This window comes from Cervus canadensis, chromosome 12 (assembly GCF_019320065.1).
Source record: "Cervus canadensis isolate Bull #8, Minnesota chromosome 12, ASM1932006v1, whole genome shotgun sequence".
Lineage (NCBI taxonomy): Eukaryota > Metazoa > Chordata > Mammalia > Artiodactyla > Cervidae > Cervus > Cervus canadensis.
This window is the reverse complement of record NC_057397.1, coordinates 35205376-35223974: the sequence shown is the minus strand read 5'-3', so window position 1 is coordinate 35223974 and position 18599 is coordinate 35205376. Positions and strand designations below refer to the sequence as shown.

The 18599-nt window shown below is 43.8% G+C and overlaps 1 protein-coding gene across 14 annotated transcripts in view; it reads left to right on the top strand.

Annotated features, from left to right (window-relative positions):
- The window catches only part of STAU2 (staufen double-stranded RNA binding protein 2), a 288944-nt gene extending 272821 nt beyond the window's left edge, over positions 1-16123 (top strand). For all 14 annotated transcript variants that reach the window (XM_043483209.1, XM_043483206.1, XM_043483201.1 and 11 more), the window contains 2 exons: positions 13789-13877; positions 15035-16123. In XM_043483209.1, coding sequence (XP_043339144.1) covers positions 13789-13877; positions 15035-15128 — 183 coding nt within the window. In that variant the 3' untranslated portion in view covers positions 15129-16123. The remainder of the gene's footprint in view (positions 1-13788; positions 13878-15034) is intronic.
- The last annotated feature ends 2476 nt before the right edge of the window (positions 16124-18599 follow it).

Sequence of the window (18599 nt, the reverse complement as noted above, 5' to 3'; positions counted from 1 at the left end):
ATGCTCTTGGTCTGGCTCATGCCATTCCTTTCTTTCTTTTTAAGCACCTCACCACACATAAGACCTACTGGCATATTTTTTAAAATAATTTTTTATTATTTTTTGGCTGCACCGAGAGGCATGTGGGATCTTAGTTCCCCAACCTGGGACTGAACTCGTGTCCCCTGCAGTAGAAGCCAGAGTCCTAACCACTGGCCCACCAGGGAAGTCCGTCAGGCCATTTCTTGAGCACTCAAATGGTGCATCCTATCACTGGATTGACAAATGGTACAATATAATAGTTAAGAATCTTGGCTCCAGAGCCAAACCATCTGTGTCCAGATTTCAGATCCATCAAGATCAAGTCCTGCTGATCTTGCGTAAATTTCTTCATCCCTGTCTTTGCATCCTCCTCTTAAATTGGAGATGACAGTCAAGGCTCCTTGTAGCAACCATGAAGATAAATGAGTTAGGGATGGAAAGTTCTTAGAGCAAAGTGAGTGTCATGAACATGAGATGTCATTTAAGAGTTGAGAGTTTTACTTGCCTAAAGTCCTATTACGGTTGCCAGTTGGTGGAGTGGGTCAATAAGCCCGGCTCTTAAAACCGTGTTGTTGCCCTGCCTCCGAGCAGTGAGGAGAGAGTTGGAGGTGGTATCAGTTAGGGATTTTTCCCCACAAGGGTCTGTGGTTACACATTTTCCATGTAGCACAGTGTGTGACAGACAGCCCCAGGACACACCCATCAATTCACCCCTGTAATAGTACGGCTACTCCATCTTCTAAGTTGAGACATTGAGGAAGGAGAAGGGAAAGACACTTTCTCACAGGACCCGTAGTGAAGATCAGGCCCAAACTCAGCTTTCCCCTGCAAACCACAATCATCACGGGTGACAAAGCTCTACCTGTCACCTCTCGAACTCCCACTCACTCTGCAGCTGTGAGGCGATCTTCACCCGACTTAGAGCATCAGAGAGCCTGAGACGCAAGTGGCCTCATGGCTACCTGCTCCAGCGATGGGTACCACCCAGTCCTTCCTTGGGGTCCAGCTTGCTCTCCCGCGGACACAAGGTTCCTTCCCGTTTGGAGACCAGATCCCTTTGCCTATGGCTTCCGCCCCTCGGGCTTGGCTCAGCTTTTCCAGGACGCAGCACCTCCCGGGTCTGTACCACAGCTTGGAATATCACCCAGGACTCTGATCATGTCCCCAAGCCCTACTTCCCTCCCAGCCCCTCTGCCCAAGAAGTGCCCCCTGCCGGCACCCTCCGCCCACCGTTCACCTCCCGAAAGGAGTCCTTCTCACCCTGCGCCTCACCCCAATGAGGCCTCTCCTTGACACCGTCTTCTCGAGGCAGACCTGGGCGCCCTTCTTGGGGCTGCTGTTGTAGGCGCTGTCCCTACAGCATCACCTGTTGGCCTGGTGTGGCCTGCGTGCTTTCCTTCCTGCTGGAAGACATGCTGAAAACATACAGAACTCCCTGTATGTGGAGCTGAGTTTTCCTGGTGCCCAGCGTGGTTCCCCGGTCTCAGTGACCCTGTTTTCTTTTCTTTTTTTAATATTTATTTACCTTTATTTACTTGACTGTGCTGGGTCTTAATTGCGGCATGTGGGATCTTTAGTGGCAGCGTGTGGGATTTTGTTCCCTGACCAGGATTAAACCCCAGTCCTTTGCATTGAAAGCATGGAGTCTCAGTCACTGGACCACCATGGAAGTCCCTTTAATTTATTTTTTTATTGACAAATAGTTGATTTACAATGTTGTATTAATTTCTGCTGTAGAGCAAAGTGATTCAGTTATACACATATTTACATTCTTTTTCATATTCTGTTACATTATGATTTATCACAGGATGTTGAATCTAGTTCCCTGCGCTATACAGTAGGACCTTGTTTTCTTATCCATCCTATATATATATATCAGTTTACATCTACTAATCCCAAACTTCCAATCCAGCCCTCTCCCACCCCTGACCCCCTTGGCAACCACCAATCTATTGTCTATACATCTCTGATTCTGTTTCTGTCTCATAGATAGGTTTATTTGTGCCATATTTTAGATTCCACATATGAATGACACCATATGGTATTTGTCTTTCTCTTTCTGACTTAGTATTATCATACTTTCACTTAGTATGATAATCTCTAGTTGCAACCGTGTTGCTGAAAATGGCATTATTTTGTTCTTTTTATGGCTGAGTGCTATTCCATCGTATTTGAGTACCACATCTTCTTTATCCATTCATCTGTCAATGAACATTTAGGTTGTTTCCATGTCTTGGTTATTGTAAATGCTGCTATGAACACTGGAGTGCACATAACTTTTTGAATTGTAGTTTTGTCCAGATATATGCCCAGGAATAGAATTGCTGGATCATATGGTAATTCTACTTTTAGTTTTTTGAGGAACCTCCATACTATTTTCCACAGTGGCTGCATCAACTTATGTTTCCACAAACAGTGTAGGAAGGTTTCCTTTTCTCCACACTCTCTCCAGCATTTGTTATTTGTAGACTTTCTTGAAGGGTCACTCTGGCAGGTGTGAGGTGTTACCTCATAGTACCACTGACTCTGTTGACTGAATGACCATACCCAGTTGTGAATCAGACAGACGAGGACCCTCCCTCTGGGAAATAATGACAGGCTATGACTGGTGTTCTGAGGATAATGAACACGGTTGTGTGATTTGCTGGGGGTGGTCAGGCCTTCTCAGACCAGGCCTTCCTGGTCTGAGACCTGACTGTTGATAGGCAGCTGGTCCTGAGGAGGGGGTGGCTGGAGGGACTGGCCATTGTGAGTCCCTGAGACTGGCGGGGAGTTTGTCAAAGTCAGGGAATAGAAAGGAGGCCAGCACAGAATGGAAGGAGGGAAGGGACAGCAGTTGCATGTGCCCCAAGGGCAGAGGAAGGTCCTAGAAGGATTTAGGTGACTTGATCTTGGCGACCTGATCCTAGGGTGAAGTCTGCTTTGAGAAGAGTCCTTTGGCTCTTGCTGAGGAGGGCTGCCACTCAGCCAGTCCCTCTTCTCAGACCCCCAAGCCAGAGCCTCAGGCAGGCCCTCTGACCTCCTTGTCAGGCCCAGCACCAGCCTGGTCCTGGGAAAGAACCTGGCGGCAAAGTTCACACCTCAGTGTGACTTCAGCCCCTCTGTTAAAGGCACGGTGGTGTGAAACAACACAGGTGGATTATCTGACACTTCTGTAGTCAGAAGTCGGTCACGGTTCACAGGGATGAAATCCAGAGTCAGCAGGGCTGTGCTCCTCCCTGGAGGCTCAGCGGGGAGAGTGTTTCCTTGCTTTTTCCAGCTTCTGTAAGCTTCCCCCATTCCCTGCTTCCTGGCCACTTCCTCCATAGTCAAAGCCAATATGTCACAGCCCTCCGACCCCTCTTCCATCACTATGTTTCTCTCAGAGTGGAGGTGGGACAGGTTCTCTAATTTTGAGGGCTTGTTGGATCAGATTGAACTCACCAGAGAATGCAGACTAATCTTCCCATCTCCAGGCCTTCAGTGTATCCTGTCTGCAAAGTCTCTTGAAAACTGTTATTAACAGGTCTCTGGAACAAGAACTCAGATGTCTTTGGGAGGCATTATTCTGCTGCCATGGAATGCCTAGATCCTGAAAGGTCGATCAAATATAACTGGTGAACTGTTGGAATATAGATTCAAAAACCAACTTTAAAATACATTATTGAAGTTATCAGGGAAATTTTAACATGACTCAGGTATTTAGATGATAGAAAGGGTTTATTGTTAGCTTGCTTAGGTCTAATCATGGCACATGGAAAAGAAGGCTCTGAGAAATACAGTCGCCTGCATGAAGACACACAGCTGGTCTGCAGTGGAGCTGGCATTTTCTTTCTTTTTTTGGCCGTGCTTTGAGGCATGTGCGATCTTAGTTCCCTGAAAGGGACTGAACCCATGCTCCCTGCAACGGAAGCATGGAGTCTTAACCACTGGCCCACCAGGGAAATCCTATGGAGCTGGCATTTGAATCTAGGCCTAACAGACTCCAAGTGCCATGCCCTTTCACTTCCTTGTCCAGGCGACCAGAAGAGTGTATTCGTCTTCTCCTGCTGCAATAAAAAACGAACAGGCTTAGTGGCTCAGTTCAGTTCAGTCGCTCAGTTGTGTCCGACTCTTTGTGACCCCAGGGACTGCAGCATGCCAGGCTTCCCTGTCCATCACCAACTCCCAGAGCCTACCATGTCAATCTTATGTCAAACTCATGTCGATCATGTCGGTGATGTCTTTCAACTGTCTCATCCTCTGTCATCCCCTTCTCCTCCTGCCTTCAAACTTTCCCAGCATAAGGATCTTTTCAAATGAGTCAGTTCTTTGCATCGGGTGGCCAAAGTATTGAAGTTTCAGCTCCAGCATCAGTCCTTCCAGTGAATATTCAGGACTGATTTCCTTTAGGATAGACTCAGCACAACACAAATGGATTATCTTAGGAGTTCTGTGGGTCAAAAGTCAGACGGGAGTCTCAAGTCTCACTGAGCTGAAATCAAGGTATCTGCAGTTCCTTTTTGAGGCTCTAGTAGCTCCTTGCCTTTTCTAGTTTCTAGAGGCCACCCACTCTCCTTGGTTTGTGTCTCCCTTCCTCCACCTTCAAACTAACAACATTGCATTTCGTTGACCATATTTTCCTGGCCACATCTTTCTTTCTTACCAAAGCCAGGAAATGTTCTGTGATTTTAAGCACTTGTGTGATTACATTAGGGCCTGGTTGGAGCTAGTGGTGAAGAACCCACCTGCCAATGCAGGAAACATAAGAGACGTGGATTCGATTCCTGGGTCGGGAAGGTCCTCTGGAGGAGTGCATGACTACTCACTCCAGTGTTCTTGCCTGGAGAATCCCATGGACAGAGGAGCCTGGTGGGCTACAGTCCATAGGGTCACAAAAAGTTGGACACGGCTGAAGTGACTTGATACGTGACTAAATTGGACCCACTTGGATTATCCAGGATAACCTCTCCATCTCAATGTTCATACCTCAGTCTCATCTGCAAAATCACTTTTACCATGCGAGGCAGTATATTCAGCTTCTGTGGGTAGGACATGGTCACCTTTGGGAGGATTATTCTGCCAAGCTCAGAGATGCTGCCACCATTCAGGGACGCTTGCCTTTGTGCCCAACACATGTTTCCATAAACACTGTTACAAAGGGGACTTTTTGTTGAAGCAAAAATAGAGACAACACACGAATTTAAAATGAATGCTATTGGTAAAACAGACACAGCATGATTGGATGACGAGGACATGATGAGGTTGACACTCAAGCTTGTTCTAAGCATGCTGAAAACACTCCTCTTGGCACAGCTAATCCTTTTTCAAATTTGATTCTGTATTATTGTCAAGGCTGGCAGCTACATGGATTAACCAACAGTCAGAGTCTGATCACTGAAAGAAAGATGATGCCCAAGTCTATAGTTTAAGTGTCCCATTTTGTACTAATTCCCCAAATTCTCAAGCCAAAATTCCTATTCTTTGCCTTAGGAGATGGTCTAAAATGTGCATGTCTTTTGACCACCCCCACCTCTTTTTTTTTCCCCACAATGAGTAGTCGTCACCTTCGGTGACATCCCTTTGTTCCAACAGTAGGAGCTTTTTTTTTTTTTTAAGTAAAATGCCAATTTTATGAAAATTACCCGAACCAACAGGATTGTGTAAGCACAAATGAAAGTGGGGATGATAGTGAAATTGTTAGAAAGCAGAGCAGCAACTGGTTTAATTAAAGCTCAATATAATCCTATTTCTATTTCTTAAGTCCAACCACTGATTCATCTGAAAAGTAATACAGATTGAGGCTTCTACATAATGTGATAAAATTTAGAAATAACAATGTTCTCTTTGGGGTGTCTCTTATTTTACATAAAGAGAGACTTGGCATTTTGTTACAGACTTTTCAAAGTAAGAAAATGGGTAATTTAGAAACATTAAAATTCACATTCTTTAGGCAGTAAGGCTTCAAACCTACCGGAGAAAAGACCTTCTGGTTTTTCAGTCATTTAAGTGATTTCACAGAGTTGATCTCAAAGATTATTGGGATGACAAGTGAGGGGAGTCCTGGGACTTCCCTGGCGATCCCGTGGATAGACTTATTTTAATGTAGGGGGTGTGGGTTCAATCCCTGGTTGGCAAGCTAAAATCCCATGTGTCTTGCAGCCAAAAAACCAAAATAGAAAACAGAAACAATATTGTAACAAATAAAATAAAGACTTTAAAAATGGTCCACATTTAAAAAAAAAAGGTGAGGGGAGTCCTCAACTGCAGTTGAAGATGTTTGTAATTTGAAGCCTATGATTTTCTCATTAAAGGAGACTGATTTAATGAGCCACATATAGGTCCATTTGTGTGCGTTCTGAAATGAGTCCAGCAGTTAGATCTACTCCCAGGAAGAGTTCCATATGAGCAAGCTCTTTAATGGGGAAAAGACAAAACAAAACAACCTTGAACACTTAACTTCAGAATGAAGGCCACAGTCAGACTTGCATGGTTACCATTGACTTTAATGGGAACAGCCTGTTTCTGGGGTTTGGGATGTGAATCGGTGGGAAAAATGTGAAATGGAAAGAAAGAAAGAAAAAGATCTGTTGGGCATCCTGTTCAAAGACTCCTAAAAGTGCTGCGTGTCAAGAGGGGATGAGTTAAAATTCACATTTTGCTAATGAACCATTGTTGTCTCTCAAAGAATGATTTAATGCTGCTACATTGTCATTACAAGCTATTTAATCCCTGCAGAAGAAAGCAGGAAGAGTAGGCACTGGTTTCAAGTTTGCTTAATTGCTCATCAACCAGAGGAAAGTTAGAAATGACAGAAATGACTGGAAAGACTCACCCCGATCCTGTGAACACACATATACACGCGCACACACACACACACACGCACACACATGCACGCGCGCGCGTGAACCAAGACCAACAAACCGGCATGGGAGGCATCTTATTGGCATTATGTTTCTGGCATTGCTATAACTACGCACAAAACAAGCCCTACATGAAAATGGTAGCATCTGTTCTAGAACCTGTGGGAATTTATTCCCAAAACAGTTGTAAAATCTTTTGGGGACAAAAATATTTCTATGTATCTATGCAGATGCCCTCCTCTAAGGGAAACGACACACACACAAATGGATACAAGTGTTGAGCTGGAAAGACAGGACTAAGAAAAGGAAATGTCATCCACTTTTTAAAAACACTTAAAGAAAATTTCACCTTTCAATCAAAGCTACATCTACTGCCTTGGATAGACCTTTAAAAAACAATCCCAGGGCTTCTCTGGTGGCTCAGCGCTAAAGAATCCGCCTGCCAGTGCAGGAGACAGAGGAGACATGGGTTTGATCCCTAGTTGGAAAGATCCCCTGGCATAGAAAATGGCAACACACTCCAGTATTCTTGCCTGGAAAAGTCCATGGAAAGAGGCAGGTGGATTCGTTACCACTGAACTACCAGGGAAGCCCTGCCTGTGTTATACAGTAAGCCATTATTGTTTTCCTGTTTTATGTGTAGTAGTGTGTATATGCTAATCCCAAGCTCCTAATTTATCTTCCCCCCACCCTGACCACCACCACCCACTATCCTCTTTGGTAACCATAAATTTGCTTCATATGTCTATTTCCATTTTGTAAATAAGTTCATTTATATAATTTTTTTTACATTCCACATATAAGTGATACCATATTGAACACTCACTGATTATCACTGAGCATGATAATCTCTAGGTCCATCCATGTTGCTGTGAATAGTATTATTCCATTCTTTTTATGGCTGTGTAATATTCCATTGCTTTACCACTTCCCTGGTGGCTTAGTGGTAAAGAATCCTCCTGCCAATTCGGGAGATGCAGGTTCGATCCCTGGTTCAGGAAGATCCCCAGGAATACATAGTATCAATAGTGTATATATGTCAATCCCAATCTTCCAATTCCTCCCACCACCCCCTTCTCCCCTTGGTATCCATATATTTCTTTTCTACATCTGTGTCTCTATTTCTGCTTTGCAAATAAGTTCATCTGTATCATTTTTTCTAGGTTCCACATCTAAGCATTATTGAATGATTTGTTTTCTCCTTCTGACTTACTTTATTCACACTATATGACTGCCTCTAGATCCATCCAGTTCAGTTCAGTCCGCTCAGTTGTTTCTGACTCTTTGCGACCCCATGGACTGCAGCACGCCAGGCTTCCCTGGCCATCACCAACTCCCGGAGCTTGCTCAGACTCACATCCACTGAGTCGGTGAAGCCATCCAACCATCTCATCCTCTGTCGTCCCCTTCTCCTCCTGCCTTCAATGTTTCCCAGCATCAGGGTCTTTTCCAGTGAGTCAGTTCTTCGCATCAGGTGGCCAAAGTATTGGAGCTTCAGCTTCAGCATCAGTCCTTCTAGTGATTATTCAGGACTGATTTCCTTTAGGATGGACTGGTTGGACCTCCCTGCTGTCCAAGGGACTCTCAAGAGTCTTCTCCAACACCACAGTTCAAAAGCATCAATTCTTTGGCACTCAGCTTTCTTTATAGTCCAACTCTCACATCCATACATGACTACTGGCAAAAACCGTAGCTTTGACTAGACGGACCTTGTTTAGGTGTTTAGGCTAGATGGACTTTGGAAGGAGTTATGCTGAAATTGGCTAGGCTGAATGTGAGCAGTTTTTATGTCTGAAGAAAATAATGTGATGTGACCCAGGATGTGTGCCGGGTTTACACCTCTGCTCTGCCACTTACTAGCCATGTGACTTTGAGTAGGTTGTTGAATTCTTCATGGGAAGGGCCCACCTTGCAGGGCTGTGGTAACACCTGAGATCACGCAGGTAAGGGACCTGGTCTTATGACTGTGGCACAGGGATGCTCATCAAATGGCAGGGACTGCTGTTTACAGAGAAGATAAAGTATCTTCATTGCCTTTTATAAAGTAGAAAGAAGTCCTCTCATACTTAGAAGCGATTGTATTCAGGGGTATCAATAAGATGTGGGCTGGATTATCTCATCAGACAGATAAGGGAATGTTATTTGGAAGCCTTTAAACATACCTTTGGAGGGAAGCAGCCACACAAGAATTCTGAAAATCCGTTCATGGCACCAAGTGAAAGAGTACGCTGCCATTCCAGCTGGGAGGATGTTCTTGGAGTGGTGACAGGCATCTTGACAGCACTTGGGGACCTGCCTGTCATGTTGATTAAATCATCCAGAAGCTTTTGCAAGAGCTAAAGCACACAATCTGCTCCCTGAGACTTCACCTTCATCTCTTAAGGGCACCTCTTTTTGGATGGAAGAGAACGAGTTTCATTGGGTCCTAGACTCTGTGAGCCAAGACATAGGATTTCTGGTATTGATACAACCTGTATTCCCCAAGCAACTACTGAAAACTGGGCTGAACAGTTAGCCTATAAGTGGGTTTTGTTTTTATTTTTTGAGAATTTGTACTGATGATCATTTTGGCTATGCTGGGAATAAAACAGGACCGAGAAGCCCTGGAGTGCTCAGGAGTCTCATTCAGCAACACCAACCACAGTGCAGAGAGACTACTATGGAAGGTGTTCTATAATGTCCATTTGGGAAGAAATTGATAAAGCTCAGCATTCCTGCCAATAATTCACATACTGTGAGCAGGCCTGGTGCCTCCCTCCATGCGTGTGTACAGGGGGCGGGACTTCAGCGCTCAGGGTCACGTGACAAGCCCACAAGGATGTGCACCCGTAGGACCATGCTCAGCAGAGTCACGTGGGCAGGTTGCCCAGGCCCCCTGAGTATTTCAGGACTTGAAAGGACCACAGAGGAAACCTCACTGAATTTAATAAAAGTCCAATTCCTGTGCAAATTACTTTTATTTTAAGGAGGAGAAATGTCCAAATCTGAGTCCTTTGAGGGTGAATTTTACTTTTGAAAGCAACCAAATTTCCTTCAAAGTTAAGTCTAGTGAATAAGGTAAATGCTTAGGATGGAGAAATGAAAAATAAAGTGGGGCCATAAAGTGACCAAACCGGTTGGCTCCAATGATCCACAAGCTGTTCTGAAAGGTAACTCCAAAATGACCTAGAGAAACAGGTGCTCCTCAGAGCATTGGTGTGGACACAATCTCTCTGAGGGCAGAGGGAAATTCATATCACATCTTTCAAAATGTGCATGTATTTTGGTCCAGAAATTCAACTTATAGGACTTTATCACAAGGAAATTATTGGGACAGTAGGCAGTGATTTAGTATTAGAAAGCTCGGTGCAGTGTTTTTTGTTTTTTGGGTCATGCTGCACTGCGTGTGGGATCTCAGTTCGATGACCAGGAGTGGAACCCATGCCCCCTGCATTGGGAGCCCAAAACATTAACCACTGGACTGCCAGGGAGGTCCTGGTACAGTGTTAATAACAGTTTAAAAATTGGATGTGGTCTCAATGTCCAACAGTAGGGATTGGTTAAATTCAGAAAGGCACATAAAGTCAGTGAGATACTGTGTAGTCCTGCAAAATGATGTTGCTGAAGTGTTTCTGTTGCTACGGAAAATCGCTAATGATTCAATGAAAAGAAAAGTGAAAGTGAAGTCTCTCAGCTCTTTGCAACCCCTTGGACTGTGGCCTACCAGGCTCCTCTGTCCATGGAATTTTCCAGGCAAGAGTACTGGAGTGGGTTGCCATTTCCTTCTCCAGGGTATCTTCCCAACCTAGGGATCGAACCCGGGTCTCCTGCATTGCAGGCAGACACTTTACCATCTGAGCCACCAGGGAAGCCTTCAATGAAAAGAGCAGGTTCTAAAATAGTGTTAGGATATGATCCAGGTTAAAGTGTGTACCTTAGGGGAGGGGGATAGAAGAGGATTGGAAAGACATGCACCAAGTTTTGAGCGGTGTGTAAGACTGAATATTTTCACATTCTTTTTGCTTGCTTACATATTATGATTTTTCTGTAATGAGAAACTTTTTATAATAAAAAGACAATAAAGGAAATATCAAAGAGAGGAGAAAGAGGTTCTTTCCTTATAGAGGAATGATGATGTGCCTATAATTGTTGTTAGGGCTGCCGTAACAAAGGACCCACCCACGATAAATTCAACACTAACTTCTTGTCTCGCAGCTATGGAGGTTAGGAGTCCAAGAGCAAGGTGTAGGCATGGTTGGTTCCTTTGGAGGGCCGTGAGGGAGGAATCTGTTCCATACCTCTCCCCTAGTTTCTGGCGGTTGCCCGGCAGCCTTTGGTGTTCCTTGGCTTCTGTTGCATCGATTCAATCTCTTCTTTCTTCACACAGTGTTCTACCTGTGTGTGTTTCTGTTTTTGAATTTTCCCTTTTCTGTAAGGACATTGGTCATAATGGATTGGGACCCACCTTAATCTAATATAGGTGTGTGTGTGTGTGTGTGTGTGTGTGTGTGTGTGTGTGAGCTCAGTTGTGGCTGACTCTTTGCAACTCCATGGACTGAAACCCACCATACTCCTCTGTCCATGGAATTTTCAAGGCAAGGAAACTGGAGTGGGTCACCATTTCCAACTCTAAGGTATCTTCCTGACCCAGGGATCAAACCCGAGCCTCGCCTGCATCTCCTGTATTGGCAGGCGAATTCTTTACCACTGTGCCATCTGGGATGGATGATCTAGTATGACTTCATCTTAATTAATTATATTGGCAAAGACCCTATTTCCAACTAAGGCCATGTTCTATGTGTGGGGGATTGGAACAACATACAAGTTTGAGGGTGGACATAATTCAATCAATAATAGTAACCCCAATGAGATGGCCATACTTTGTCCTACCCAATTGAGGTTAGCGCTTACATGTCACGGTAACCTACGCCAGCTACTGTGTAGTAGAAGCCTAGGCCAAGATCAAGGGTAATGGGGCTGGGGCACTGACATCCCTAAAGGACTGCGGGTTTAGAGAGAGAGTGATGAAACAGAGAGCCCAGCACAGCCTCCCCATCTTCACCCTGCCCCTGCCTCAGCTCTCCCAGGCCAGAGCGGAGGCATCAGTGGGCATTCAGCTGAACTGGGAAGATCAGCTTAGAGATTTGAAAGGAAGAAATAGCCTAAAGGAAAAGATAAGGATATATTAGTACTTTTGGCTGAATATAGTGGTTGATATTTTAAAAATAAAAGGACTAAAAAAATGTTACAAACATTACACAAAAATCTGCACACAGATGTTGATAGCAGCTTTATTCATAATCATCAAAAACCTGAAGGAACCAAGATGTCCCTCAAACTGTGGTATATCCAGACAATAGAATATATGCAGCAATAAAAAGAGATGAGCTAACAAGCCATGAAAAGACATAGAGGAACTTTAAATGCATATTGCTAAGTGAAAGAAACCAATCTGAAAATGCTACATACTGCACACTTAGAGCTGTATGGCATCAAAAAAGATAAAACTATAAAGATTGTAAATAAAAGGAGCTGCCAGGGATGGGGAGGGGCGTGGAAAGGGAGGAGGGGTGAACACATGGAACACGGGATTTTTAGGACAAGGAAATTATTCTCTATGAAGTAATGGTGGGCGCATGACACTGTACATTTGTCAAAATTCATAGAATGTACAACACAGAGCAAACCCTACTGTAAACTATAGACTTAAGTTAATGGTAGTATATCAGTGTTTCATCACTTGTAATAAATGTACCTCTGTAATGCTGGATGTTAATAATAGGGGAAATGATGTTGAGGGAGGGGGAAGGGAAGAGGGTTTCCCTGCTTCATGTTTTTATAAACTTAAAACTGCTCTCAAAAAAAAGAAAATTAAGTCTATTAACTTAAAAATCTGAACCAAAAAGATATATTACGCATAAAGAGATGCAGAAAAGATCATGCACTTAACTACCCGAAAGGAGCTGCTAGCAGATAAAAGTTTGAGCAGTGGCAGGAGTTAACTCTTTTACAAAGGCCTTTGAGAAGATGCAGATGACCAAAGTGTGACCCAGCAGGATCTCCAAGATACAAACAAGCCTGGCCGCTCACACCTATCTCAGACTCAACAAAGCCCTTCTAAGTCGAGCTTAAAAGGGTGGGCTGTGGGGGAGGGGAAGAAGAACCAAATTCTTATTCAAAGAAATAACAATTTGGACGGTGCACAAGAGTGTCAACAAGTTATGCAGATCTTATCAGCATCACATTTTTTGGTGCCTCCCAGCTATTCAGCGAGGCTCCACCAGCCTGTCAACACCCTTCGGCATCCCACGCATCCGGGCATATCCCTACCTCAGGAGGCTCTGCGGTGGCCAGGCAGGCCTCCACAGGGCCCCCACGGAGGCAGATTTTTTTCTCTATATACAGAATACCATCATCACACCATCCCCTCGGAATTCAAAAGTGTCTTTGGTCCCTTTCACCGCTCACATTCTGTGACTCGGTTGGGGCTAAATGTCTACAAAATTGACCAGTACATTTATGCTAGCTTTGGACAGTTGAGAAAAAATATCTGATGCTTTCACATCTGGAAGAAGAGAATATGTAGTTTCAGGAATGTAAGGAGAAATGATGCAAAAATCATCATTGAAGATAGATAGGCTTCTATGACATGTTTCTACTTTTGTGGATAAAACTTTGTTGCCATCTTACAAAATTATGGATAAGCCATAAGGTTTATGCAGGTTCCTCTCTCCACCTCTCCCCCAAACACACAAAAATAAAGCCTTTCTAGGATATACGTTGCTCCTTCATAATATAGCCTCTCAAATGTAATTTTGTTAAATGATACAAAAAAGCATTCATTTAGACGAATGAAAATGATAGCCTTTACTATATATCACAGCTTTCTTTTACCATTGCATTCCTGTTTATTACATGAAAGTCAGTGAATGAATCTCCTTGTTTGTGTGTTTGTTTTCATTTTTAGGCAGCTTTAAGTGCCTTGAAACAATTTTCTGAACAAGGACTGGATTCAATGGAAGGGGCAATGAATATTGAAAAAGGTTCTCTTGAAAAGTGAGTACATCTTCTGTGGTATTCGTACATTTGTAATTTTGTAACTTGTCTGAAAAATGAGATCAACATCATAATAAAGTGAAAAACTCAAGACAATAATATATATATCCTGCAAAATTATTCATAACACAATTCAATGTAAATAAAAGAGAACCAGTCTACATGTTCATATTTGTTGCCTCTAAATATGTCTGTGAAAGTTTTAATCTACCGATGGATCATTATTTCTGCATTTTAATGCCTTTGCTGGAAATATTTCTGTGAGTTTTATGGACCACAGAGACCTGCAGAACTTACAAAAGATGACTTTGATTTCAGACTGTTGAGCGTTCTCTGACTAAACCATTTGCTGAGGTAAAATTTTTCCCTCAAAGCCCTGCTAGGTTGTAGGCACAACACAGAGGGGGGAAAAAAAATCAGATGAGAGGAGGGTTCCCTCCCGTTGGCTGCATTTTGTTTTTCACGTTGTTATATGAAGCACCAGCACACACTGTCACAAAACTGTAGCTCCTGGGGACTGCAGAGGCCAAATCGCAGCTTTAATAAGAATTTCTGAAATCCAGCTCATACCTCTTTTATGATATTGAACATAACGTTTGATCCAAGGGACTGAACTTTAGGTCCCTCCAGAGACCCAATTTATACTAAAGAAATTGCAAGCCATTGTATTTACGATAGTGGAATCCAAATTCTTTCAAAGCAGGAATAATAGCAGGTGAGATTTCAGAACTCACACAGGAGATAACATTTTTAGAATGAAAAAAAAAAAAAAAATCAGATAACCCAGGAAGTCAAAACCAAATATACAGATCTTACAGTTAAAAAAAGCTTATCCGCCCCCCCCCCCCACGCCGACCAAGAAAAAACAGCATTTGGTCATTAATATTTAAAGGGTGAGAGCGTGAGAAGAAAACATTTGGTAAACAGACGTGGCATTTTAAGTTGCCTATAGATTGGCAACCATTTATAAGCTAATTTAATCAAAACCATTTCCACATGATCTCATCAGTAGACTATCTGAACATAAATATTGTTGTTTCACTTTAAAATGTCACTTTTGTGGTGACCTTTGAATCCTGTGTGCCATCTGCTAATAAACATGTCTGAAGATGTGCAACCCTGGACCTTCAGCTCTTGTTAATGTATTAATCTTCCAGACAAGCCCAGCATCTGGGAGAGAAAGCGAACAATAACCAGACACACCCGGGCTCCATCGCTCAGGACTGCAAGAAATCAAGGTCGGTCATCTAGCAGCTCCCATAACCGCGCTGCCACCGCGTCCTTATAAACCTGTCAGCACGCATGAGGGTGTCTGTGTTCAAGGAAATGAATGACTAATACCATGATTTGAGTCTTATGTGAAGACAACACTATTCTAACACAAGAGATAATAGACATAGGACTGTTTATTCAACTGGGGGAAAATAAAACTTTGAGCATTTCCCTTGGAACTTGAGATCAGATCATAACTCATGTGCCCAGAGGCAGCAGAAATCCGATCCTGCTACTGGAGCTTAAAATAACAATTAATGAAAAGTGTTAGAGAAATTGGGTTTGGTTTTTCGATGCTGAATAGAGAAATTGGGTTTGGTTCTGTTGTTAGGATTGTTTTCTCGTGGCACTTGTGTTCGCTTCTATTCTCTCTCATTTTAAATAATGCCTGACGATTCCAAGATTAACCAACGATGTGCTGTGCAATGTGATGGTCGTTGTCTTCATATAGAGTCACCCCAGTTTCTCTTTCAATGCAGATATTTGTAAGCTTCATCCTATATCAGTATGAATAACTTCAGGGCGCACCACTTAAAGATGTATGCCAACAAACATGGTGGAAATCAGGTCAGACTTGTGATGATGCATATGAAATAAGGGTAGGAACAACTGGTTTCAATAGACGCCAGGAATTCAGAAAGAAAACAAAAACCAGTTGTGGGTTTTGAACTCCATCATCCTATTAGCCACTGAGGAGGCGTCTTGCCTCTCCAGCCATTTATGTGGATTCCACGTTCGTGGTGGACATCGCTCCCACCCCATCCGTGTATTGTAAGCCGCTCACTGTTTGCATCCAAAGTGTTCTTTGATAACTGCCTCTGCACTTGGGTCACGGAGTGGGATCAAAAGCAGTAATGTACATGGTGGGGAAGGAAAGCCAGTCAGAGGATCCATAGAGGTCTTGCCAGCCATGCTCTGGACCAGCATGTTGGAATCCAGGGTGAAGACAACGCAGTAAAAAAAAATGTGGTCGGTTTCTGTGTGAAGTGTGGTCATTGTTCTTCTTCCCTTGCTTCGCTCTCCTCTCTGAAACATCACCCCCGTGTCACCCGTCCCGAAGGCCGGGCCCTGTCAGCCTGCACAGTGGTGACTCTAGGGGACGTGCAGGCTCCTCTTGCCACCAGGCTGTCTCTGTGAAACTGCAGGGCTGCCTCCCTGGGTGACTCGGAGCCGGGTTCCTGACCAGCCAACATCACCTCATTGTTCAGGTTTTCTCCCTATTGATCTGCCAACGTTGTGCAATGAGAAAACACTCTATGGTCTAACTGCTCAGCCCAACGTGACAATAGGCCTAGAATTATATAAGGTTTCACAAGCAAAACCACCGCAAGTCATGATCTGGCTGACTCACACGCGACTGGAGGATAAACAAACAGCAACAGAAGGAAATCACTGGAGGGTTGTTCTTAATGACTCCCAGGCGGGGAAGTCCACCGGCATCGTGAGGGCTGGGTGCCCTCAGAGGAAATAGGTTTTGCTCCCTAAAGTCTGGGCCCTGGTGGAGATAACAGCCCATTTGTAAAGTTGGGGTTCACAAAGATCAGCACAGGTCAAACAATAAGTCTGCTGCCTGGCATCAGGTGAGGAGGGTCCTAAATGACCCCCTCGGAAAGGGGGCAGGCCCCCTCTTCCCCCTGGGCCTTTCAGCACCTGAGGCTTTGGCCCTGGGCTGGGCGGCAAGCACGCCCCATGAGCATCACTCAGGCAGGATCTTTAAAACACATCTTCAGTTTCCCAAACACCATAAAGTGCCTCCCACAGCCCACGGTCCCTACACCACCAAGGTTGGCCGAGCTGTGGGAGACGGATGAGCTCAGGAAACAAACAAAGCTCATCGTTTCTCACAGCCCAAGCATCTGAGGTATTTACTCTGGAACCATCCAACGAGTCATCCTTGGAGGTGAGCACACAGGAGTGGCCGTGGGGGTAGTGGATGGACATTTGCATCGAGTTTCAAGTTTAGTGAGACTCTGTGTATTCAAAATCCCATCCCATCTACCTACTTGAGGAGCCCCAAAAGGCCTTTCGAAATTTTCCCTTTAGATGGTTTTCCAGCAGCCCTTCCTGGGAACTGGTTGGGTTTCCTTTGGGTTGAATTAGCATTGCAAATGATGGGTGGCCTGCCATGTTATATATCATTAGAGGGGAAACCATTAAGTAGATTTATTGAAAGAATGTTTCTTCAGCACAGGGAGATCTTTTTGATGAAAAATGGAACTCATTATTCTTTAAAGGACACAGATTGACTTATCTTCTTTATCAATTACAGTGTCTGCTTTCAGCTTTTCTCAATCAGCAGCGGGCTTTGTAGTCACTTCCCAGGGCTGAAGCCAATGTGTTTTATGGAAGAGGTTTGTTTTTACATTTTAATTGGAAATATAATATTGTGCTTTGGAACTCTGACCAGCCCTTTCCAGCACAACTTGCCAAAGATCAATGGTAAGACACCACCCTTCAGGCTGTCACAAGGACCCTCCTCCCCTCTCCTGGGGTGACCTCTCTGAGGTGTCCTACTATTCTTTGGCCAAGCCAACATTCTCAATGGTGATTTTTTTTGACAGCTTCAACCAATTTCCTGCACCATAAAATAAAAATAGATTAATGAAAAACTTACCTTATTATACATAGGTTTTCAGGACTCCTAGTGACCTTGGAAATGTGATCCAGACCAACTGATTGGTCTTTAAATCCTGGTGCTGTTGAGTTATCTGTGCAACTGGCCAGACTGTTCTGTACCTTTTAATTTCCAAAGGCCACTTGTTATCATCATGGCCAAGAATGGGAGGGAAAGCCAACAGTTTTTCATTAGCAGTCATTAATGGCAAAATCACATGTCTTTGGGTCTCGCCCAACCTACCCCACCACAATATAAGTCCTTGATAAATGGATAAATGATACACTGAATAAATGAATAAATGGACAAATGAATGATCTATCAAAATGATAGATAAACCTGTTGAAGAAATAAAATTTAAGTCTCACTGCTTAACCTGAGGCACTTTGATAATATACCTTGTTAATGTTAACAAGATGATTGTACCTTCAACCCCAGGGGGGACTGGGGCATTTCTTAAAAAACACAGCGAGTCAAAAGCCCCCCTTTACTTCAGAGGACTTTGGACCCATGAAGACCCACCATCCTGCCCCCAGCTTCCCAATTTCACAGGAACATCTCTTCCTCGGGTCAGCAGATTCAATTCCAAGCCCCCAGACAGCTTCCTATATTTTCACAGTCACAGAAAAATGCCCCATGGGGAGGGGCTTGTAATACCTGGCTCAAAGCAAAGACTTCCTTAGACCTGATTTCTGGCGAACACCACCCAAGTTCCAGCTCATCTTGCTGAGACTCATTGATAGATTGCCTTGCTGGGGAGGCTTTCCTCTTACATTCTAACTTCTTAACATAACTAAAAGCTCCCTTGACTGGATCCCCAGCACACTCTAATGTAT